At 32.8% G+C, this 25,034-nt stretch overlaps 1 protein-coding gene across 1 annotated transcript; it reads right to left on the bottom strand.

The window, feature by feature from the left end:
- Positions 1-1,790: 1,790 nt before the first annotated feature.
- LOC120332144 (beta-1,4-galactosyltransferase 5-like) lies at positions 1,791-24,671 on the bottom strand. The gene is made up of 9 exons (XM_039399326.2): positions 24,394-24,671; positions 23,533-23,661; positions 22,118-22,219; positions 18,998-19,116; positions 15,513-15,629; positions 10,483-10,670; positions 9,844-9,966; positions 7,802-7,903; positions 1,791-6,839 (listed from the first exon to the last, which is right to left on the bottom strand). Exons 1-9 carry the CDS (start codon positions 24,524-24,526, stop codon positions 6,680-6,682), a joined length of 1,173 nt encoding a protein of 390 aa, XP_039255260.2. The 5' UTR covers positions 24,527-24,671; the 3' UTR covers positions 1,791-6,679.
- Positions 24,672-25,034: the final 363 nt, after the last annotated feature.

Raw genomic sequence — 25,034 nt, 5'->3', positions numbered from 1 at the left:
TAGTAATCTCGAATCAAACGTCATTAACGATGAGCACAATTACATTATAACGACGAGACACGTTAAATGCTCGCGTCGGTCATGGATTGAATATTTTACGCAACAGAAATCTCGTTATCCGTTTTTTAATCGCGAATGTTGCGCGGAAATTTCCGATTCCAATTTTGAACCACCTCCCTCTTAAGAATCCTGGCTGTGCTCCCGCTTATAAATAATGTCATTTTTTAATTCCGCTTCTTTGCCATATTTCGAGGCTATATTGTTGTCAGATTTTATCAAAGCTGTTATTGCTTCTTTGAACAGTTACAACATTTTGAGTCAGTATTTTAAAGAGTAATCGAATAGCTCGCGGAGCCCCTGGGTTTCTCTCACGGAGAACCCATTCTCCTTTGAGAACCTATGCGCTAGATTAGACTTTTTGTCCACGACTAGATATAGGTTGTCACCCCCTGGTTTTCACAAACTGAAAAGCTCTGAATAAAAATTTTCCAAAAATATCGTTACCCCTAAATTGGAATACCCTAAGCTCAATTTCCCCTTACATTGAAAATACAATTCCAAGCGTGCATTTTATCAAATTTAATAGCAGCAATAACATAAGAATCCATAAATACAAGAACAACATCTTAATTTTTTCTCAGTGAGAAGGGTGTCACTGTTTCTGCGATATCAAACCTAGGAATTCCATATCATCGTCAATTATAAGATTGACTCAATATTTTGTTTTAATTAATGCCAAGAATAAGTTGAATGACATTAAATCAAAAATATTAATGACGTCACGGAAAAGGTGGTATATTGCTGTTGGAGACAAACAAAAAAACATCTGTAGTTGCGAAGTCGATTTTGAGTCTTGAATTTCACGAAACTGTAAAGTTACAGGATCACAGCTAACTGAGCTAAGTGGTTGCGTCTTTGGAGGCGTCCCGCTCCGAAGTCCAAAAAATATGGGAACCCTACCAATATGGGAATGACGTCTTGTGATCGGTACAAGAAGAATCAATCGTCTTTTACAGACTGAACTAATCCGATGAGTCGCGCTTCTTATCTAAACTTCGGGATAGCACACATTTGTATTTCCCATGGGACACGAAATAGTGTATTATTTTCAGGGAAATGATGGTAAAACATTTCATTATGAATTTCGTGTCCATATATTTGAGCATAACTTTCTTAAAGGTATAAAGAGCAAAATATATTAGGAATTAACAATATACCTGGCTGGTGAAGGGACTGATGGATACATGCACAATGGGTATGACAAATTGAGTAAATTTTGTTGTTTTGCACGTCCGTTCGTACATGTAGTCTTATTTAGTGTGCAGACGCTAAACCTGAATTTAACGATTTTTATTGAATTGTATCCCGATGGGAATCCCATGGGGTCGGATGAGACGGGCATAAATTACCATGGGATGAGACATAAAAATATGTCCCATGGACAAGCCTGCGTATTTCCTAACCCACAACAACGTTATACCACAGCGTCTGGTGTGTTTTCAAGTAATATCTGTCGCGAAAGAATACAATTTTAACCACATTTCAAAACCAAACACCAGAAAAGATACCGCAAATACCTCATTATTTCGCGGGGTGCAATTTAAAAATAACTAAAGGTTTTATATAGTTTCCTAGAAAAACTGATTAGAACGGTAAACTCTCATTCTTAAATATATTCAAAGTGAACAAACTCGCGATGATTTGATCACTTTTGTGTTTTCTCTGACTTTTGTATTTTCCTGAATTTACCAAACTAGATGCCCTTCCTGCTGACATAATAAGATGCGATAAAGAATTTATCAAATTTATTTTCAGGAAGAATATCAAAGAAATAAGATGACTGCTAGGGCTGGGAATTTCAGGGAAAACACTTTAACCGCAGGGTGACGTTTCACATAATAATTTTAGCTTGTTACGTCACAATGGTTACATAGCAATTTCGCGTGACCTTATCCCGGTATTGCTCAAAATTATTCACGAATCAAGATAGTTTCGCGATCGCTCTGCTGCAAGATATACGTAGAGTGGGTAGGACAAATGGAAGTATTTCAGTAAACCCGATTCCGTTATGAAATGTCATTTATGTGACAAATTTTCAATGCTTGATGTGTAACTCTGCTTTGAGATACAAAGAAAAACAGCATCAACTACGCACTTATTGGTTGACATTGAATATACGATATACGATTTTGAAATGAAATCGTGAACAATATACTTTGACCGAAAACTGATTCATGAAAAATGATTGTCAAATTTTCATAATCAGCAATCTTGGCATTCAATTATTTTTCTCACCAATACAGTTAGCGTCATTCTTTTGAATTAAACGCCACAGGAGATAAATTTGCGATGACGTAACCATTTTTGAAAGAATTGTACATTATAAAGATGATTTGTACAATCGGTTAACCAGTTAACCATTCCCAGCCCTAATGACTGCACTGTGGTGCAACTGAAAACTATGTAATATCAGAAGTTATTTCAATACAAATTATACATCGGAACAGCTGGATAGGACATTGAGGTGATATCTAAGGTATCGGGCTACACCGAGTTCTTTTTAGATATTTTCTGACATATGTCGGTACCTGTTGTTTCCGAATAAGAGAACAAGCACCAAAACGCAACAAATTTAAATGACGTCATAAACAAAATTTGCAACAATAGAAAAGGCCAGTTGTATACACATTATTGTATAATAATAAGCAAATTAAGTTTCGGTCAAAATTGTGAACAAAACAATTTTAATGCAATGGACAAACCATCAATTTTTTTTGTAGTTTTTTTTACGAAGAGATCACAGTTATTGGACACTTTTCTAAAATGATGGTTTTGCTACCCTATATTGGACCAATTTGGTTATCCGATTGAATAAAATATTTGAATAAATAACACCTCTATCTTATGAAATAAAATATAGCTTTTGAATTGCTAACAATTCTAGTCGAATGTTCACAAAACATATCAGGAGAAAAACAGATGCAGCATAAGATATAACCTCACTCACACAGCATATCAATAGAAAATTTCAACCCTATATAGTCACACATATTCAGGTGCTCAAAATGTTAAACCAAGTTACCGTAATTTAACAATCCCAACAAAAAATGGTTGAAGCAAACTCAGACAGACACCAACATAAGTTATTTTCAGGAATTCAGTAGTCTTATAGAATATAAACTAGTAGGGTTTCCAATCAGCGAGTGAAAACATTATTTTTGTCAATTTTTCAATATAAATTTTGCATAACTATAAACTGACAAATTGATCACTTTCAATTTTCATTACCAAATAAAATGACCAATTTTTTATTCTAAAAAGTATGAGTGTTGTTTGGTAATATACTAATGATGAGGTATACTATAATATAGGTGTAGTGTGTGTACCGGGTTAAGGCATAATTTTATTCCGATTTTCCTTATTTCAGTTCTACTACGAGTTCGTGGGCTGTCTGTGTTAGCCAAGTGAATATACACTTCCGGAGCGCAATAATATTTTGTGAAGGTTCTGATATCTAAGTTCTTGCTTTTCAGGATGTATACATAAATTACACTCAATAGAGACAAAAAATAGAAAAAAATTTCTACAAACAATTGCTACAAAACCACAACACTGAATTAAATAGGGAACAAAGAGAATAGTAACAGTAACAACATCCAAATATCACTTGGAAAAATCTGATTCATTTTCACATTCATATGGGGCACCACAGCGACTCAAGATACAAAAAGATAATGCGGTTGGTAGAATCACATATACTACCTTAATCGAATTGTTGGGTATTGGCTGAATATTATGACTTGAAATTTTCAAATATCCAAGTGTAAACTCAATTTAGTGATATGTACAAACTTGAATGTAAATTTTTCACTGATTGAACAAATTGAAGAGAATAAATACAACCAACTTTATTCATGTTATACGGGTAAAGAGCAGCTTTAAACATAGAATAAAACGATACTACCGTAGTATGTGTACCGGGTTAGGGTTAGGCCATAATTTTATTCCGATTTTCCTTCGTTTAGTTCTATAATGAGTCAGGGGACCGTCTGTGCTGGCCAAGTGTATATACATAGGTATCAGTCCATTTACACAACTTTACGTAAAATAAGCGAACAAAAGTAGTTGCCTCCATATTGGTACACATACTTCTGGAGCGCCCCAAAAACTTGGTAGAATGGAATTAATATAGGAATAAATACTCATATTTGAAGACAAATTGTTAGCTTAAAATTACCTTGTCGAGTTGACCAAACCTTGAAAGAGAAATCATTCAATGGACTAAATATATAGTTGAGGAGGCGAACACGAATAGAAAAAATGATTTGTCAAAGTCAACTAACTTCAACCAAAAATACATAATATTGAATTTCAACCTCGGCGAAAACAGGGAACTTTTTATTGAATATCAGGTGAAGAATTGAAAAAATAGTTCATCAGCGAATTATATTATAATATTTTAAACTGGAACTGCAGTATTCTAATTATCAATGTTAAATAATGAATTAATATAAAAACATCTGTACACGTATTATATATAATTTAAAAGTACTGACCATCATATTATATAGTATTACAATACAATTGTTTGACATAATCAACATTTTTATACATAATATTTCACTTGATGTTGTTTAGATTCCTTAGAAAAAAAATTTTCTCCCAGAAAAAGCTTAGCTATATATATATAAGCATTCAATTATTCTACTTGAGAAAGTTTGATAAAAAGTTATCTTCGATATCAGATGTCACTAAATATTTGAAATAAAAATTGATGTATAACTAAAATTTTCAACAGTTCATCACTGCTCATTTTTTTTTCCGTGTGATGATCTATACGAACTTTTATGTTATTTTCAGTCCATGTTGTTTGTGCCATATAATTTACGTGACATCAATGTTTATAATATAAATGATTACAATATTTACCAAAACTTTTTGAAATTTGAAGCAATATTATAACTGGAAGACTTTTTCAAGATCAATTTAGAAAAACTTAAAGAAGTGTAATTAAAAGCACGTGTGTCTTTCAAGCAGGGATTGGGAGTCGGGAGTTGTGCCATTTTCTTCAGATGAAACCCAGCTTACGATAAAAGATGGAGCCCGAGCCACCAGCAATGTTAGTAGCTCAAACTCATAAGTATCTGATAATTTTCCATATTTTTAAAACTTCATAAAAAAATATAAAGTTTGATATTTTTTTCGAATTTGATTTTTATTTTTTCACCATTTATTCAAATGTTTCAGATGAAATTTGTATAATTGAAGGTTCAATTTTGAAACCTTCATATCATGGTATGGAGACCTAATGCTGTGAAACTGCATTTGGACTTATGTTCCATAGTTGTGGTCATATGAAAAAACATCAATGGCTATGGAGTCCAGCTCTGAGGACTCGAAGCTGGAGCCAAAGTTTGATTTGATTTGTGGCTCAGTGACCAGGGCATTGTGATTTTAAACCCCAGCCATGTCTCTCAGACACATTGTATTATTTATTTATGACATAATTATGTTTATTCATCATAGCTTATAAAACTAGCTGACAATCTAAAAAATGGTTCTGTGGTCTGTATTAAAAAATTGTGTAATTATAATTTGGTGCATCATTATTTGTACATTTACCAAACAAAAATATATTCGTGATGGCATTCACAAATTCAGCTCCATGCATGATTAGACAATGTCCCGGTGAAAGAAAATCACTTGTCAAGAAGAAAATGTATTTTATTACATTGCGCTGTTTTGTCTAAATTCGGTGAAGAGCAAAACCCAGCAGGCCTTCACGGAAACATTTCATGTTTTCAGCAATTTTCTACAAAACATAGGATTCAAATCGTCCTTTATATTGAACGGGATGAAACCTTATGTTCATTGTGAAAAATTTGATAAATTTAAGGCGACCGGGGTTATAAAAAACACGAAACTTTCCATGTAATGTAAGATTCAATACTACGTTCCTATTGGCTGGGCGCTTTCAGATGCATAGAACCATATGGTCTTTGTGCAAAATTGTATATAGTTCACATTTGGGTGAGAAAGGTTATGAAAAACATGGTTATGAGAGAGTGGTTACGAAAAACACAAAATAATAATACAATTAGAACAGTAATGACTACGCTATGTACCTATATTAAACAATTTGATACAAATATGAAGTGAAAAAAAAGCAAGAAAAAGAAAAATCATTTGATACAGGTAAAGAATTATTAAATTGTTACTACAAATAATATTCTTCAAAGGTAGAGTTGAAAAAATTAATTCAGTTAGGAGGATGTTCATGCTGTAGCTATCAAAACACCCAAGGGCCCTGATTCTTTCAAAAGACAAGAGATTCGATGGATAGACTCCTGTTTTTAGTTTAAAGAATTAATTTTTATCCCAAAATTTTTATGTGAATATTATGAAATCCTTATGATTTGACGGCAATCATCAAAAAAGCGTCTGGTTTTTGGTTTGTTCAGTCAAATTTTTTTTCCTAAAATTTTTTTTTTCGAGAATTTTGTCTTTAAAATTATCATGATTTTACTGCATTTTTCAATATATTTCCAAACCTTCCTCTATTTATGAAAAGTAAATACACAATTCGGAGCAGCCTGTGCACCCCAAACTCCAAGAACTAAGTGGAAATCTCAATTTTGACAATTCCTATTTAGTATAATCAACCCAACAAAATTATTTTTCATGAATGGTCCGTCGGCGATGCCAAATCTTTCACCGGCCGTAAATCTACCGTAATGTTTGTGTAAAATCTCGTTTGAGTGATGATCGGGGTTTTGTAGTGTAAACTGTTCAATCCGTCAACGAAATTTCGATCGGCCGAATGTTTAAGTAGACTGAATCTAAAAAATGAAAAATAGTAACTTCAACGGATTGCAACAAAAAAGTAATGAAAACATCTCTATGAAACTATCTTTCTATAGATGAAGACAAGACTTCAAATGCTGTAAATAAGTTCAACCTTCTTTCTGCTGGGAAATGCATATAAGCCGAGTTTGAAACTCAAAAAGTTGTCAAACCAGGGGGTCCGCATATATGAGAATTTCTATAAATCCACCGTTTTCAGGATGTTTTTCAGAGGGTCGGCTTATGCGAGGATATACGGTACTTCTCAATGAGAAGATACTTCATGAGCAATCTTACAATGCATTCTCTAGCAATCAAGATTTGAAAGAAATTTGCGGAGTTGGGGGAATTTAACATTCGTCTCTTGACTCCAAACTCGAAGCCATTTAAAAATGAATCTGATTATCAACTTAACAAAAATTTTGACTCTGATCCCGAATAACGAAAATTTTAACAAAATTTCAAGAAAACCATACAAATAACAATACTTTAGCAGACTTCCTCATATTATAAATTGAGTATGCTTCTGGGTGTTTGTCAAAAATTTTGAGTTTGATTAACACAACTCTAAATCTGATGAAAATTTCCGAATGATGAATATTTCAACTGCAGCTCCAAGAAAACCAACCATACAAATAACAAAACTCTTGCAGACCTTTTTATATTATAAATTGAGAATGCTTTTGGATGTTTGTCAAAAATTTTGAGTCCGATTATCACCACTCGAAATTTGAAATTCCTAAAAATGGACTATTTCCAAATGATGAAAGTTTCAACTGCAGCTCACGGAAAACCGAACAAATAACAGAACTTTAGCAGACCTTCTTATATTATGAATTGAGTATGCTTCTTCTGAAATTCGAAGTGTTCCAAATTTCGACTCAACAATTGGAAAATAAGACTGACTATCTCTGTGTCAATAAAAATATTCGACTGCTTAGTTCTAGTTGGCACTCACCGTCCAAGAAACTGCGCTTCTTGGCCGTGGTTCTTTTTTATTGATTGATATCTTCCGTATTCATCTGGTGGTCTTGAAACATTATACCCACCTTGTTTGATTCTGAAACAACATGAAATTAGAGAATATTGGGCTTAAGGTTTGTTGAACATGAAGTGAACCTAGGAATCAGTTTGCTATATTGGTATTAGAACAACAAGCCGAAACTATCACTTTCATATTAGTAAGACACGAGACATAAAAGGACGCTCCAGGAGTGTGTGTACCAATATGAAGGTGACTAATTTTTTTCGCCTAATTTACATCAAGTTGTGTAAAGAGACTGAAACCTTTGGGCAGGGGGTATATTCAAGTTGACAGTGCCTGAACTCGTAATAGAACTAAAAGAAGGAAAATCAGAATAAAATTATGGCCTAACCCTAACCTGGAAAACATACTGCGGGAGTACCTCTTTAAGTACAAAATTTCTTATTGAATCGATTTATCTATTAGAATTTGACAAAAGCGATTTTGTTCCGAGAATAACAAATCATATAGGGACGAAAAGAGGCAAATCAAATATTGATCAATCTATCAGTTTATCAATTTATATCAATTAATCAAATGCAGTAGGATTTAGTTCAATATATTATTCAAATTTGAATTTTCATTCGACACAATAAGCACAGCTGACTGGTATTAAACCGAAATGCAAACTTCCTTGTTTCTATGGATTAATAATACGAAAGCAATAATGGTACACGTGAATTTTCGTTTGATACAATAAGCACAGCTGACTGGTATTAAACCGAAATGCAAACTTCCTTGTTTCTATGGATTAATAATACGAAAGCGATGATGATATTATAGCCGGCAATCGACTTTCTAGTCTGTCTAGTAATTTCCCAGTGACTCGATGATATTTCCATATATAAATTATAAAGTGTGATATGAAATTGAATAATAGAATTTTTCTTATGTTATTTGCAATTGAATCAGGAAGATATTGCACTATTGCAAAGATGTCTACATTGAAATATTTTTTTTTTCCTACCAAAAAAAAAACTTTTTTTAGAGTAGTTAATTTTTACTTACAAAAAATAATTCATTCAAATCCCCCTCAGGCGTGTACACTAATATTTCCACCAGACATAAGGAGTCAAATTTAACCACAATGATAAAGCGAAAGCACAACAAATTGATCTCGAATACTAATAGAATAAATATTACAACGATGGAACAACACACCAAGACAAAATATTTACTTTATTAACAAGAATTGCTCCTTCAATTTTTATGATATCAAGTCATCAGAAAAGCGAATTAAGCAAACAATTTCTAGTGTGTCTACCAAGTACCATGTTCAATTTCTACCCCCCTGATGTTTGTTGACTTATAATTATACATAAATCTAGTATGAGCAATTGATAAATGGAATTTACTTGATAAATGAAATTTACTTTCCCGTCAAGGTTATTTGCTAATCACTATTGTTTCAGACTTATCAAGTTGTCGGACATTTTGTTGTTTTTCCGAAATTTTTTTATTATTATCTTCAATTATTGGAACAATCACTTTTTAATTTTCAGTAGTTTAAAATAGAAGTGTGTATTAGAAAGCTGTTTCTCTTATTTTTCTTCAAAAATTCTTTTTTGAGGAGTTTTCTACCACACAAATATCGCTAGTTCGAAAATTGAAAAATCTGAAAATTGAGCTATTGCACATATTTTCTTTAGATTGACCAGATAGTACACATCGAATGCTGTACGTTCCCAATGATGGTACAAAATTCAAGTCAAACTATTTTTTACACATGCCTTCGAGTCCAAATAAGGCCCTGTACCAGCATCAGTACTGTACTGATATCTGATGATATGCAAGGAGTTAGTATATTGTAGAAAACCGAAAACTTTCTGTTCGGCATTGCCTGACCTGGGTAAAGTCGTGGATGTGAAATTTGAACCAGACTCTCTTTTTCCACTAAACGATAGATAGAAATTAAAACCTTGTATGAAAATATTTGACAACTAGGTCATCTATGTCAACTAGACCCGCAATCTCACCTTGTATAAAAATCATCGTCTTCTCCCCCCCAGCCCCAAAACTGGTTCGTGAAGCCGTTCACCTTTTTGAATTGTTCTGTTGTACATCCGCTTACACCCCCGAAAAATTTTTCATATTCCAAGCTGAAAGAAAGAGAAATTTTAAATCAGTGATCTCATTTACATCTGTTTTCATTATTATTTACATTAGCAATGGTGTCATTTCCTTCACAGGATAAAGAGTCTGTTTATCAAGTATCTGATAATCATATCATTCACTGTTATATATCGTACAATATTTACAAGTCAAATATGGTACATGATTATGAGTATAGTGGAATATAGTAGGCAGATCTTCTTAATTTTAATAAAGATAATATTTTCTAAACCTTCGGAGCGACTCGATATTTAGGGACATGCATTCAATACCCAATTGCTGGCACTGACTGGTAAGGTCAGTATATTATTGAGTCCGAAAATCAACTTTTATTCCACAGTTAAATATACAAATCTTTTTCGAATCTTTCAAATAAAACGGTCTTCGCCACAAAGAATCTCCAATTTCGTAAGCTTGAGTTGTTTTATCTATTGGGTGTTCAAAAGTTTATCATATACCCTTACCTTCACAGAAACTAATTTAACATAAATACACAAACTCACTGGTATAAATGAATGTCTAACTGCGTCGCATAATGTTTCGGCATTCCCGAACATCCGTAATAAGTGCGATCATTCTCAGGAATGTGATCAACATCATGAAATACGAAACAATCAAAATTGTCACGCTTCATTGCTTCTTGGAATCCAACATTGAAGAGCATAGCACGATTGAAGGGATAAGCACCAGACTGAAAAACATAGAAATAATAAATAGATGTACAAATGAAGAAAAATTGTTATGCTCGAGTCAGAATCAAAAATTTTTTCATGTGCTGATTCCTCTTGAAGATATATAAAGTATAACCGGTCTTATTAAAACAATGTAATTTCCAACATTTCAAATGAATGCAATCCCGCTCTACGCGTCAGTTTGAAGTTCACAAAAATCAATAGATATAACAGAACTTATGGGAGGAACTGGACTGAACTCAAAGATCACCAACAGAACAGAATTTTTGTCCTTAAAATCTGACTTATTGTTTATTATTCATAAGTTTTTAGATAGCGTAAAGTCAGATGAAAGTGAAATTGATATGTTCTTTATTTAAGTGATTCACAAGCCAACTAGAATGTTATCTACTCTTGCTACAGTATCCTTCCATATTAACCATGCCCGAAAGCGCGGAAAGATCAGTAGTTGGTCCCGCAGAAACCTATTTTTTTCATTTTTGTGAACAGAGAATGTTATCAAAAGCAATAAATTTTAGGTTAATGCATTTGTATTATTGTAATTTTATTCCATACCATTAAATGGGTACTCCCGTAGTATGTGTACCAGTACCAGGTTAGGGTTAGGCAATGATTTTAAACAGATTTTCCTTATTTTAGTTCTATTACCATAGGCTACCGTCTCTTTACACAACTTGATGTGAATTAGGCGAACAAAATTAGTTACCTCCGTATTGGTACACATACTTTCGGAGCGCAATTAAATGATCCATTCATTCATTAATTTTTTGAGTGTTAATTATCAAAATTATAATCGTTTGGCCATTCATGTTCCATAGATGTGCATGTGCATATATTATTGATCTTCTGTAACACTTTGCATAGACACCACGTACATCCTCAAACAGTTAGTATACCGGTACCAACATATAAGGAAGCTGTGTTGACGTACGATAGTAAAGGGATTGATGATATTATATGAACTGATTCATTTCCTGATAACTTATATTTTGCCATTTAATTTTATAAACGAACAAATTACAATTAGAAATTAAATTGACTGTATAATATATATAATAAAATACTGTTCTCATGGATTAACTACATTTTATCAAAAATTGATAAAAACTGATTTACTGATATGAATATATCTTACTCTGGCATGTTACCCAGAATTTGAATTAATTTATATCAATAAATATTGAATAATGTAAAAAAAATAAAAATAACATTATGTTATATTTATTTATCGACGCTCCAGAAGTGTGTGTACCAATATGGAGGTAACTAATTTTGTTCGTCTACTTTACATCAAGTTGCGTAAAGAGACTGAAACCTATGGACAGAGGGTATATATTCACTTGGCTAACACAGACAGTCCCGGAACTCGTAATAGAAACAAAAATAAGGAAAATCGGAATAAAATTACGGCCTGACCCTAACCTGGTACACACACAACAGGAGTACTTATTTATCACTGTAATACTATTTCATTCAACCATCCTTGTTGCCATGACCACATATATTATACAAGGAAAAAGGGACTTGCAATTAAAATACACGAGCAACCTAATAATTTTCTATATAGATAGTTACTAAAAGTTGGATGCAGCCAGCGGGCATGCGGCACAGTTTTAATTTCTCCAAATGTTTGATGAGAAATTTTCAAAATATCAAATATTTCACTGTCAATAAATTGCGTAGGTTGGGTTTTTTATTTATACACTACGCGCACCAGGTTATAAGGTGCAAATGGTACTGGTACTGGTTCCCACCTGATCCACACATTAGATGCAACAGCTTATAAGGCGCACAATCGATTTTAGAGAAAAAAGCGCGTATTCCAAGTGCACTTTATGGTCTGTAAAATATGATATTTCTAATTTACTTAATATTTTCTATTGTATTTGAATACATGTTTCGTATTGAATGCCTCTTTATTGTTGTCTTTCTAGAGGTTATCATACCAACATGAAATTTTACTTGATGATAAAACATTATATTAATGGATATTTTACACAACCAGAATACTTTTATCAATTCAAAATTGACATGAATTTATGAATAAATTGATCGAGGTGTGCAAAGTTAACTCTCTTGGTGTTAAATTAAGGAGTTCCATCATTGTTGTTTATCAATCATAAAATTTGAGATGGCTATTTATTACTCTCACGATCAGTTTGGTCAATAAAACATTGTCCTAATATAACTCTTAAGGTTATTTAAGGCCTCACGTGACTGAATGATGTCACTTCACATGAGCCGGTAACATAGCGACAGTTATCTAGTCACGCTTTTCAAATTGACATAATGATTAATAATAGTAATGGTATATATAAATTAGTATAAAAAAAATTGAATTTTTACTCATTTTGTTGAAAATGTTTTTTTTTATAATATCACAAAGCATTAGATTATTATAAAAGTTGACTATATTTTTCCGAGGGTGGATTCTCCTAAATTTCGATGTTGAGCAATCAATTCAGTAGTGTGTCGTTGATGGTTAGTGCCTAGTGGTTACTATGATAAATATTGTGAAACTTCGATGCCAACATTGAAAAGGCCCCTCCAAATACACAAAGATAAAAAAATATCCCAGATCTGCTCCTCACCATTAGTCTAGATCTTAAAATGCTATGTTCAAGTCTAAGACAAATTGCCTTTTTTGAGGACTAAAACTCTTGGCAATGTCTGGAGCATAAGACGTTATTTTAAAAAAATTGGAATGTTCATCATTGTTTTTATTCAAAAAGCGTGACATTGCCATAGTATTCACAGTGAAATGAATAGTAGGGTTGCGTGGGTTATAGAATGAATAAACATCTATTCATCGCTAAATAAGCCAGACGTTGCGTATGAAACTTGGATTTACTCTCTCAGAACGAATTCCTAACAATACACAATTCCTTCGACCAGGTCAAAAATTCGTCATTGTTTTTTTTATGATACGTTACTAAGTAAACAATATCTACCAATGGTCTGGGCGTGGCATATTTACCCCACGCAAACGATATCACAATTTGTGTGTTTTTAGCAGGTTAATTATTATTAACCGTCTGAATTCAAACTAACATTCGGTACCATGGCTCAACTAGTAATCCAAATAAATGATAATACTGAAAAAATAGACACCACGGCTCAACTTAAAATGCCAAAAATTAGTAATGACGAAAAAAATCAGGATGTCCGGAAATACTTGGAAAAATTTAGATAAATTCGAAGTGACATTTGGCAAAAAAATTGTGAATTTTAGACTTCATTTTCAAATGAAAAATGACATTTTATTATCAAAATAATAACCCTAACCCTAACCTGGTACACATACTACGGGAGTACGGTAGTAAGTTCTATGAATCGGGAGTCATAAATATTATACCACAGAGTTAGGAATGAGTCACACTGCCATTAAAAATATTCAATTTTTATGAGATCATAAATATGTGATCCTTTTGATAGATTTAGGGTAGTAGCTTCTAAAGATATCAAAGTCGGCAAGAGCATTGTATATAACTTGTTTATGAAATTTAAATTGAATCCATCAAATATCAGAAATTTTGAAATGTATTTATTATCAAACAATGTGTTAACATTTGTGTCGTATATATAAGGTTGAAGTAGGCATGGATACATGGTCCACTGGAATAGCTGACTTCGTAGAGAGGGAAAGTTGGCCTGCTATACAGAGAGAATTTGATTTTTATGGCAGCTACACAGGACTTATACTGCCAATCAAGTACAGCATGACTTAATAACCTTTTAGTGTTATCAACTTTACAAAAATGACCATACTGTCAAATTTTTGTGTGAATCATGCTATAGTCATCCAGTTCAACAACAGTTCAGCCAAAATTGGTCAAAATACAGGTTTCCCAAAGCGATCAAAAACAAAAGCAGATTTAATAGATGGCCTTTGTCAAAATTATACATTAAAAATAGCGAAAAAATAGAATTTAAAAATTTTTGATTAAATTAAAAAGTAAATTCTTTCTAATATATTTGAAAATTGATTTGATATCACCGTAAAAGATACATTAACATTTTAATAAAGTAATAAAAATCTTTTATGATATTATTCTCCTAATAGTAAAATTCAACGAAATATATCTATACTCACACAAGATACGTGTATGAAAAAAGCCGCCATTACAGCATAACATTCACACAAAGGCTTTACTGAGATCAAGAAAAGAAAGAATACAGAATAAAACATTTCAATTCACACAGCCATTCAATGAGGTCCAATTACATTCAGACTACCTATATGATGAATAGTTCTTTGTATCATGATTTGTTATTCGTAGCCATAACAGACACAAACCCCCTTTATTTACTGTGACTGAGTCGAGAAATTTATGATCCTAAGCCATGGAAAAACTTAAAAAACCTTATTATTCTATTTCTAGTGATTGGAATGACTTGCTGTTCATTAACGCAAATATATTTCTGTAACATTTTGGTGAGAATTTCTCATACATAAATTAACAAGGGCAAAACATTACAAAAATAGATTTGTGTTAGTGCGCAGCAAGATTCTTGAATCACTTAGTATAGTTATCTTTACTCTTGCTACAGCATCCTTGCATTATATGCATAAAGGATCCACTGACACAAAAGCATAGAAGAAGGTCGAAGGATAAGTAGTTAGTCTTGTAGAAACACAATCTATAATCCCATACCATAAATTCAGTTTTGCTGAAAATAGCATACTGTCTAATAAGTAACACTGATTACAAAAATGATAATTTATGCTAAAATTATAACAACAGTAGTACAAAGATGGATTATAATTATAGCATTTAAATGAAAATTTCATGGCACAAGGCACAATATTCACCAGTGTATATATTAAGTTCATATCATACCTGTTCAACTAAAAATAATGTAAAATCCAGTCGTTGTTTTAACAACATAGGTAATAAATGCCGAAGTAAGATCGGAAGATGTTGATGTCGATTTCGGAACGGAATGAGGAAAGCAACCTAAAAAAAATAAAAAAAGAGGTTAGTTTTTCCATCCCCATATTTATAACATGATACGGTTTGAAAATACACTTGGTGCACTTTTGTATGTAAAAGTTAATACAATATTTTAATTCGTTGAGAATAATTACCATTAAAATAAAGAAGTATGTGTACCATCAAGTTTATTTATAAAGATACTGAAACCTATGGACAGGGGGTATATTTACTTGGCTAACACAGACAGTCTCTGAACTCTTAATAATAGAACTAAAATGAGAAAATTGGAATAAAATTAAGGTCTAACCCTAACCTGGTACATACACTGCGGGAGTACCTAATTTTTCAATCTTAAGGTAATACTATCAGTTTTGTCACAGATGAAATTTGCAATGATGGTAATATTCTTAAAAAAAGAACGGAGTGGATAACAGTATGCTCATGTTCAGATCCGGGGCTCTCAACCATCGGTAAATTTACCTCTTGGGATGATGATGTATCGGGGGTAAATTTTTGAGGTTAGAAAGTAAAATGGGGTTGTCGACCACATAGAAGATTGCAAAGTACTTTCATGCAAAATTGATGTTGATTATGATACTGCTGTAATGAGACTGTCTGTCCTAGTTCACTTACAAGTGCAATGCACTGGAAAGGCAGCCCTCGTTGTTAAAAGAGTAAAAATACTTTTCAATTAGTAAATGAGTGAATGAAGGTTGAAAACAAGTGATTTAGATCAATTTCACGTAACTTTGTTATTGTAAAAACATAAAATAATTCACAAAATATAACTTCGGTCTCCGGAACTCAGAAGATAAAATTATGTTTCTTTTTTAAACCGAAAAGTAAAATGAGATTAAACCTTCAGTCTGTGGTGTTCTATTACGCAACGGATTTGACTGTCTGAATAAGAAATGCGTCGAGAGGTAGACTGAGCAGTCTGGCACACGCTATGCATAGATAGCTATGTAGAAAACTTTAATAATTTATAGAGTGCAGTTCCAACTCTTTAAAGGTTGCTGACGTCAGGTTTTTAAAGTAAAGATGTTTGTTTTTAAGTTGTTTCACATTCAAAGGTGAATTTCATTTCACATGAAAAAAGGAAAAGTAGAACGCTGCACAAACTTTGCTACCTAGCAAACAACCACTTTCACTTTTATCAACCAATAAAAAGACAATTACTTATACATAGACCAAGCATGATCATGGTATAAACCATACAAGACAGATAATTTTATGTAGAAATTTCTGGTACTATTACAAACACAGCAAATGAATGTTTCATGTACTTTCTTTTTTACAATCGAAAACATTCAACAAATTTAGTCAAAATTGGACCCACTTGATAAAAGTTCAAAAAGCGATTTTTTATTCTAATTTGTCTTGTCAAAGAAAAATCATCATTAAATACTTTCATATGATTGATTTGTTTAGTTGTGATAATATTTTAAATCAATGATAGAAAAATTGTCAAAATATGCAAGAAATTATAACATAATTTTGATGCCCAGCACACTAATTTTATTGAAAATACAAAATTTCAATATAAAATAATTTCTAAAAATGGATTCATTCATAATATATATGGCCAGGCTCGCAGCCAGGATTTTTTAAAAGGGGGGGGGGGGGTTCAAAATCGGAAATTACTAATGCCGTCTGTAACAGTCACCGCGATCACGCGCTCGTTAATAAAGCCGCCTTTTCAGCTCCTGTCGCCTAAAATATTCAATTCATGACAACTACGAGATTCTAAAATGTCCTTACGTATATATTAATTTTATTGTCCCCAACGCAACTCGTGGTCTCGACTTTCTATGTCAAAATAAAAACATTACTGCCGTGGACATAAAACAATGAGATAAGCTGCCTGATATTTTTAATTTTTATATGTATTTTTGCAAACTTGTGACTTCGTTATCGCCGTAAGTAAAATCTTGATATCTGATATAAAATCACGTCCAGTTCAATTTTTCTTCATACAATGAAAATAGATATAAAGTATACCAGTAAATCAAAAATACAAATTCACCGCCTCGAAATCCACGCCGAACAGTCGCCGCGATTACGTCGCTTGTTAAAAGAGCCGACCTTTCTAACGAAAAATGATTTTTCTCTTGCGCAGGGTAACCAATCCATGACCGATAAGGGCATATTTAAAATGTCCTGCTTTATTAATTTAATTGTCTTCAATTTAACCTGCGGTTGCGCCGACAAAACAAGAGCCACTCTAAGACACCACGGAATTCCGCATAAAAATGTGTGGTAAACTGCCCTATTATATATTGTTTTGATCCGTATTTTTTCTATTTTGCGAATTCGATAAATTTGAGATGTGCTTGTAACATTGACTCCGTTCAATCGCAATGCTGCCACTCCGACTATTTTTAAAGATAAAAGCTTTCGAAAAATCAGTAAATCTGCTGTAAATTCTCATGGAGTAAAATTTATTTCAGTAGAATAAAAATTGATGGATATACTTCAGATTAATTATCTTATATATCATCACTAACAGGGAAAATATCAATTTTCGACGACAATTTTAAAGCAATGCATCCCACCCACAAGTAACCGTGTTTCGATTTTAATGGCGGTATGTTCCTAAACAGTGAGGAAACATAATGTGTGCCGTCGGCACACGATATTTTGCGATTTTCAAAAGCGTTTTTAGACTAGAAAAGCGTTTTTAGACTGTCGCGGGACTCAACAATTCTTATAGCCTATTGTTTACGGTTTTGTTTTCAGTATTTTATATTGTCGATTTTCAGTCAAATTTAGATCGCGGGTTTACTCCTTCATTTGTCTTTAGAACATCGCCGCCGATGAACGTATAATAACTCTCACCGAATTCACAATTCCTTGCAAAGTACAAAAATAAAATAATCATCATGTTTATCATGGCACAAATTTGTGATTTAGAGAGAATAAATACCGACGTAAAGGCGTTTACGGCCTAAATAACACACTGATGAAAACAATCGGCGATTTTAGCAGAAGGCAATTGCACGCTTTTTTAGTTTTCACAATTCCGTGCGAGTACAAAAATAAAATAATTATAATTGTTCCCGTGGCACAAATTTGTGATTTAGAGAGAATAAATACTAACGGAAAGGCGTTTACGGCCTGGATAACACGCCGCCTTGATGAAAACATACGGCGATTTTAGCAGAAAGCAATTGCACGCGTTATCGGCGACTTTTTCCATTTTTTAAAAAAATTCAAAAGGGGGGGTTTCGAAAGGGGGGGTTTCAAATATTACGTTTTGAAATAAAACATTATCAGTAAATAAAAATGAAATATTACCATATAATTATACTTGTATTTCAATATTTTACCAGTTTACTAAAACAATGCCTGGTATTTATGAAATTCTGATTAATAGAGACAAGACTCACTTTATACTTCGGTACACAATCCTTTGGTCTCCATTTTCCTCCAACTTTGATAATATCTGAGTAGTTGGCATATAAGTCGGACATTGGTATTTCAGTCATATTCACATAGAATGGGCCCGCTGAAAAAAATGTTTTTTTTTAATAATATTACATCGGAAGAATGATAGGCAGATTATCCCCAATTGTGAACACACAAGAGCAGATTGTAACAATCACTGGGGGAGTAAATATGTACCAGATGATTGCTGGATAAAAATGTATTATCTTATTAGTGCTGAATCACTTACTTACTAATCTAATTTTTTGGCGCTCCAGAAGTATGTGTACCAGTATGGAGGTAATTAATTTTGTTCGCCAACTTTACACCAAGTTGTGTAAAGGGAATGAAATCTATGGCCAGGAGGTATATTCACTTGGCTAACACAAACAGTCCCAGAACTCGTAATAGAACTAAAATAAGGGAAATCGGAATAAAATTATGACCTAACCCCCAAAGAGGTACACATACTACGGAAGTACCAATTTTTTTATTCTGTTTATCTTTGACTAGTTGGGTCAATTGCCCCACCTTTCTCCTGTTAATTTAATAATAATTATTTACTGAAGATAAACAACGAGTGATAGGGCAAAAACCTAGCCCAGCCTATAATGACCAAACTTTTTGTGGTGATAAAATATACCAAAAAAATCCTCTTGTAATTTATTATCAGTCATTATTATAAATCGAGTGAAGTCACCATATAGCAACTTATTAGGCTTCCCGCTGCTTGTCAGCAGGGAACCTATTGTATTCCTGTGTTTTATTTTTTCAAATTGGTCCTACAAACTTGAAATTCACCTCAAATGTGCAGAAGTTCTCAGCTAGCAATAAAATACAAATTTTATGCATGACTGACCACGCTTTCACGCTCCAGTGAGCAAAACGCGTCTTCAGTTTTTTTTTACGCGGGAAGCCTGTTAAAGCTGCACGCAGCTCTAGTTACTACTGAGATTCACTTACATAATAAATATGATTCATTGTTTAAATAGAAACATCGTGTAGCAATATGACAATAATATTCAAAGTGAATATAGTAAAGAAACAAGCCATTAATAATGATGGTAACATTAAATCACGTAGCGTTTATGCAATAAACAATATATTAAAAAATTTCAAATTCAAGGGCAATAATAGGTTTAATATTAATTTAAGTTAGCAGTCAGATTAATCACGAAATATGTTTAATTCAATTTTTTTCCAAATCCATTTATTACAATTTCCAAGCCCTCCCTATCACCACTTTAAACTAATTTTAATTTCAGATATGAAATTGCTTCACGGTTACCGAACCACAATCTCAAAGAAAATGGAAGTGGATTCAGGAGCCGTAATCAAACACTCCTTGGCTTAAAACAATGGGGATTATTTACTTTGATGGTCAGAACAATACACTCGAGAGACAAAAGAATCAACCGTTTTATTAACTGACCAAATCACAATGAAAATGTAAAACTATGGTTTGACAGAGGGCTGGAATGTGAATTCAAAATGTAAAAAGTTCCAGATATAGTATATATACAGGGTGTCTATAAAGTCCCTTTACAATTTCAATTTTGTTATGAAGTCAGTTCTCAATATATCTTTAATCAGGTTTGTTGTTTATTAATCAGTAATTGTTTAAGTATTTTACTTCATTTAATAATACATCTGTGACGGCCAAAACAATATATGGTATCGATAAATTTCATTTGCAATTTTGAGAAAATTTAAGACTTTATGGACATCCTATATATATAATATTTATAAATGAATATTATGGCAATAGCGTATAAGACAACTACCGGTAATACTAATTGGCTAACACAGATAAATCAAGTTTCATTATTTCTAAAAGAAGAAAAATTTCTATAAAAATTGATTTGATTTTTACTAATTTATTGATTTTGAATTTTGCTCGATCTTGCCATGCTAGCAACCTCTACTAAATAAACGCTACAATTTTGCTTTGTGATAGACAAATTCAAAATAAGCTGATTATTTGATCCCTTTGTCACTTAATGAAGAAATATGTTTTAATAATCGTGTTGTTTTTTTACATTTCATATACTAGTCTTAGATACCTTTATCTTATGTAAGATGAAGGATTAATATTATGCACACCACCCTCTGTTTTTACAAGCTAACATAATATTTTGTTTTCATATGGCTGATGGAAAATGATTAACACATTCTGGTCAATGCAATATATTCAATAATATAGCAAGTGACAGGAAGTGATTAGGTAGTTTACAGAATAATAACAGAATATCAAAGCTATTCCATGACCCAGAATTCCAATTGATTCCAACATATATGACATATAAGAATGGAGCAGGAATGGCCCATATTCGATATAGAAAGTTCCCTTCTGTAATTTTAGGGATAACTTGAAATATTTTCATGTGGAAAGTATCATAGTTTAGAAATAAAAAATATGCTACATTCACATTGCAGCGGCAGCAAAATCATGATTTATACCAATTTTCATGCCCTATTTTTAATAAGCATAGACTTTCTTAAAAAAAAATCAATATCTCTGACAATTTTTTCATGGCTAAAAAAAAGAATTCAATATATTGATCCAACATGTTACGTAGTTACAAAAAGTACATACGAGCTAAAGATAGCATTCACAGAGACATAGAATTACATATTTATCCTGAGGGAGAGAAAATCTTACAAGACCATGTAATCATCTAGCATACCACAGCCCCTCGTTCGCTTACCAGTCCAGTTGAATATGGGATTAGGTATTTGTTTCAGACACGTGGACATGATGATGGATGGAGCTGTATCCGACCTGCGGTTACGTTAAAGCCTCCTAAGTGGTGGGTGAGTCCAGCAAACCTATCGCACATAGCTATCCCTCATTCAAATCTTCAAACCTTTGTAGGGTCATCAGTCGTGCGATAGCAATAATGCCCAAACCGCCAAACTATAGGATCAACTAATTTGTAAAAAAATATTACCAATAAACTAATATTAGTTCAAACTTTACACTCGGATAAAATTTAGGTTTGTCCCTGTTACCCGATTCGAACTCAACATCTTGAACGACAGTTAATCATCAACAAAATCAGATTTAAACAATAACAACTCACTCATTTCTGGAAACTTTTCAGGGCAAGTTTGATTAGGAAGAAATGTGAATCCTGGTGGTAAAAATGTTGTTGTTGTTGTGATTGAAGGAGGCTTTGTAGATACTGTGTAGAAATATAAAAAAGCAAGTTGAAAGTTATAGATTTCCAGTATTATTAATATACAGTATACATGGACATGCAGCCATGCAGGTCCGCTAACTAACTGTAGTACCGGTAGGCGGCAGCCAATGTGACTCACACTGGAATGTGGTTGTGTACTAGGAATGGTAGACAGTCATAATGTGGGCGGTCACGCTTGATGGAATAAATACAGTGTTCCCATGTAGTGAAATGAAACAGGGAAATTTTGGGTTAAATATTGAATTTCAGAAGGAAATGTAAAATAATAAAATCATAGCCTTTAGTGACTATTTCCATCTTTAAGCATCAAAATTTTAAATTGAGTCGTCCATTAGTTACTAAAAGAGGTGATTTTTTCTGAACCAAAAAGTCGCTCACATCGAATGAAAAAAGCGCTCCATTTGGCCACTTTGTTTAAAAAAAAAATATATATATATAAAAAGCACGAGCTACTGGTGTCTATACATGCCTTTGCGTTTATCTATCAACATATAAAGACTACTATTAACCAGTTTTACCACACAGCCTTGTTGGAATAAGAAACATTGTCACCACGGCATGCTTACTGGTCAAGTGGTTGTACTATGAAAACACTGATAGACCACGCGGATAACAAGCTCGTATGAATTTCCCTCCATAATTTGGAAAAAGAAACAACAGAGTGCAGTACAGTAATAAGTGTACTTCCAGGCCAATAACATTTTCAAGAATGACAAGACCAGATTTGAACTTTCCTCTCTTATGACACTAAATAGAAAAAAAGCCTTGACCAAAAGCATTTGCCCCATAGGAAACAGGTTAAATTTAATAATTGATTAATAAATTTAATATATCAAAATCCATGCGCTTAATGCTGATTTGCAGTCATTAGAGAAAGATTTTAGCTTGTTATAACATTATTAATAGTTGGATCAAAATATTGTGAACATATTAAATCACTAATACATATATACGTTTCTCTCTTTGCTTAGTAACACAACAACAAATTTTCCCAAAGGTTAAAATACGGACGAACAAAAATGATGTTAAATTCAATTCAAGGGCTGTTCCAGGCATTTATCTGCATGGGGGGAACCATATTAGTGTCGCAGCCCAAATAAAGATCTTGGGATCAAATTCAATTCCCACGACTGTACCGAGGGTGTAATAAATAATTTAAAAAATCGATGGTTTCTTTTACAGAGCCATGTTATAAACGGTCATAAAATTCTGAAATATAAATATGTCTAGTTCAGTATTTAATAAAAATATGAATATTAAATTCTGTTAAGCAAGGACTCATCAACGCTTCATACCTGGCCTTTCATAATTATCATTCATTGCAGAATTCCTGACAATGCGTTGGTATGCATCCACACTTGCGTGTTTCATGGAGTTGTAAAGTGAATGTCGCATCAAATGAAAACGATATAGATATGTGTTAGCTGAAAAAAAAATAATCCAGAATTATATAAGTTTGAGTTCTCTTTTTCTGATACTGCACTACTGCACTAAGACTTTGTAATACATTTTACGCATTTTGGTTGGTGATTTTAAACTATCACGTCAATTTTACATTTAATTTGGTACAATAATGATATAGGCTATTTTACAAAAACATGAAATTATTCAATCACCCAAAATTGCATCTTTTTCACACAAGATTATATTTTAATTTGTTTTGGAGTACTCTTTCGGAGAGATACATATATAAATAACTGGTTCATTATTTCAATATCCGCAATTAAAAGGCTATGGTTTGCCATATCATAAATAAGCCATGAAATATGAAATTCCGAATTCTAATCTAAAATGCACCTTGCAAAAAAAATATTCAAATTTAAGGATAGGATATACATATTTATCCCAAAGGAGAGGAAAGCCAATAAGGTGGCTTAATCATATGGCAAACCAAATCCTCTCGTTTCGTTACCAGTTCATGTCGGGTACGGATTAGTTAGCCATTTTTTGTTTGTTTTTGCAAGCATGGACTTGATGGTGGAGGAAGCTGTAATCGACCAGCGGTTACATAAACCATCCTACGGCGGCGAGAGGTCCAGCAATCCTCTTGAACTATCCCTGCATGGAATGCGAACGTATACCTAACGCTCAGCATGATGTGCAACATCACCACGTCGAACCCTTGATCTTAAAATAAAATAAAAAAACAATCTTACCTGTTCCCGGTACAGTATAAATAAAATATGTTAACGAACAAGAAATCCATCCAACCAATGCAATTAATATAAAGAGCCATATTGATTTGAAGGGAGCTCGCTGATGTTTATTAAATATTCTTGGCAATCTCATTCTTGTACTAGGTTGTTAAGAAATCAAATTTTCAGGCTAGTCAGTTGAAAAAACTACTTTCAAATAACTACAATATTATTATTAGACTTAAAATTCATGGCTTAATATTTATATTATATATAATAACTGAAAATAGAAATACACATTTACAATATTGAATATAAATATGGCTATGTATTTACTACACACTTACTGAAATGAAACAAGACAGCCATATCATAACACTTATCTTTTCTCGATAATTTAAACAGTGTTTGCGTCACTGGCTAATTTTGTCATAAATAAAATAGTTTTGACCACCCTGGTTCGGCAGTTTTGAGCCGATAGGAATAACAAGACATGGATGATTAGTGAACAATAAATAGTTAGCCAAGTTGGCTCGAATCCAGTTAGAGACATTTGGACATATTGAAACTGTGCACTAAACATATTTACGATATAAATCAATTAGGAGACTTGATCAAACAATGTGCCGAGACATCACATAGTACCCGAAACTAATCAAGAT

This window comes from Styela clava, chromosome 13 (genome assembly GCF_964204865.1).
Source record: "Styela clava chromosome 13, kaStyClav1.hap1.2, whole genome shotgun sequence".
NCBI classification, from domain to species: Eukaryota; Metazoa; Chordata; class Ascidiacea; order Stolidobranchia; family Styelidae; genus Styela; species Styela clava.
Note: the sequence above shows the minus strand (reverse complement) of the source record. Positions and strands in the feature narration are given on the sequence as shown.

What these genes read in the sequence shown, in the direction of transcription:
- LOC120332144 (XM_039399326.2), bottom strand. Translation starts at nt 24,526, where the DNA reads ATGAGATTGCCAAGAATATTTAATAAACATCAGCGAGCTCCCTTCAAA. An exon ending in TTAGACATTCATTTATACCA is followed by an intron (nt 9,967 to 10,482) that starts GTGAGTTTGTGT and finishes TCTTTCTTTCAG; the next exon opens with CTTGGAATATGAAAAATTTT. An exon ending in GAAGCGCAGTTTCTTGGACG is followed by an intron (nt 6,840 to 7,801) that starts GTGAGTGCCAAC and finishes TTCATTTTTTAG; the next exon opens with ATTCAGTCTACTTAAACATT.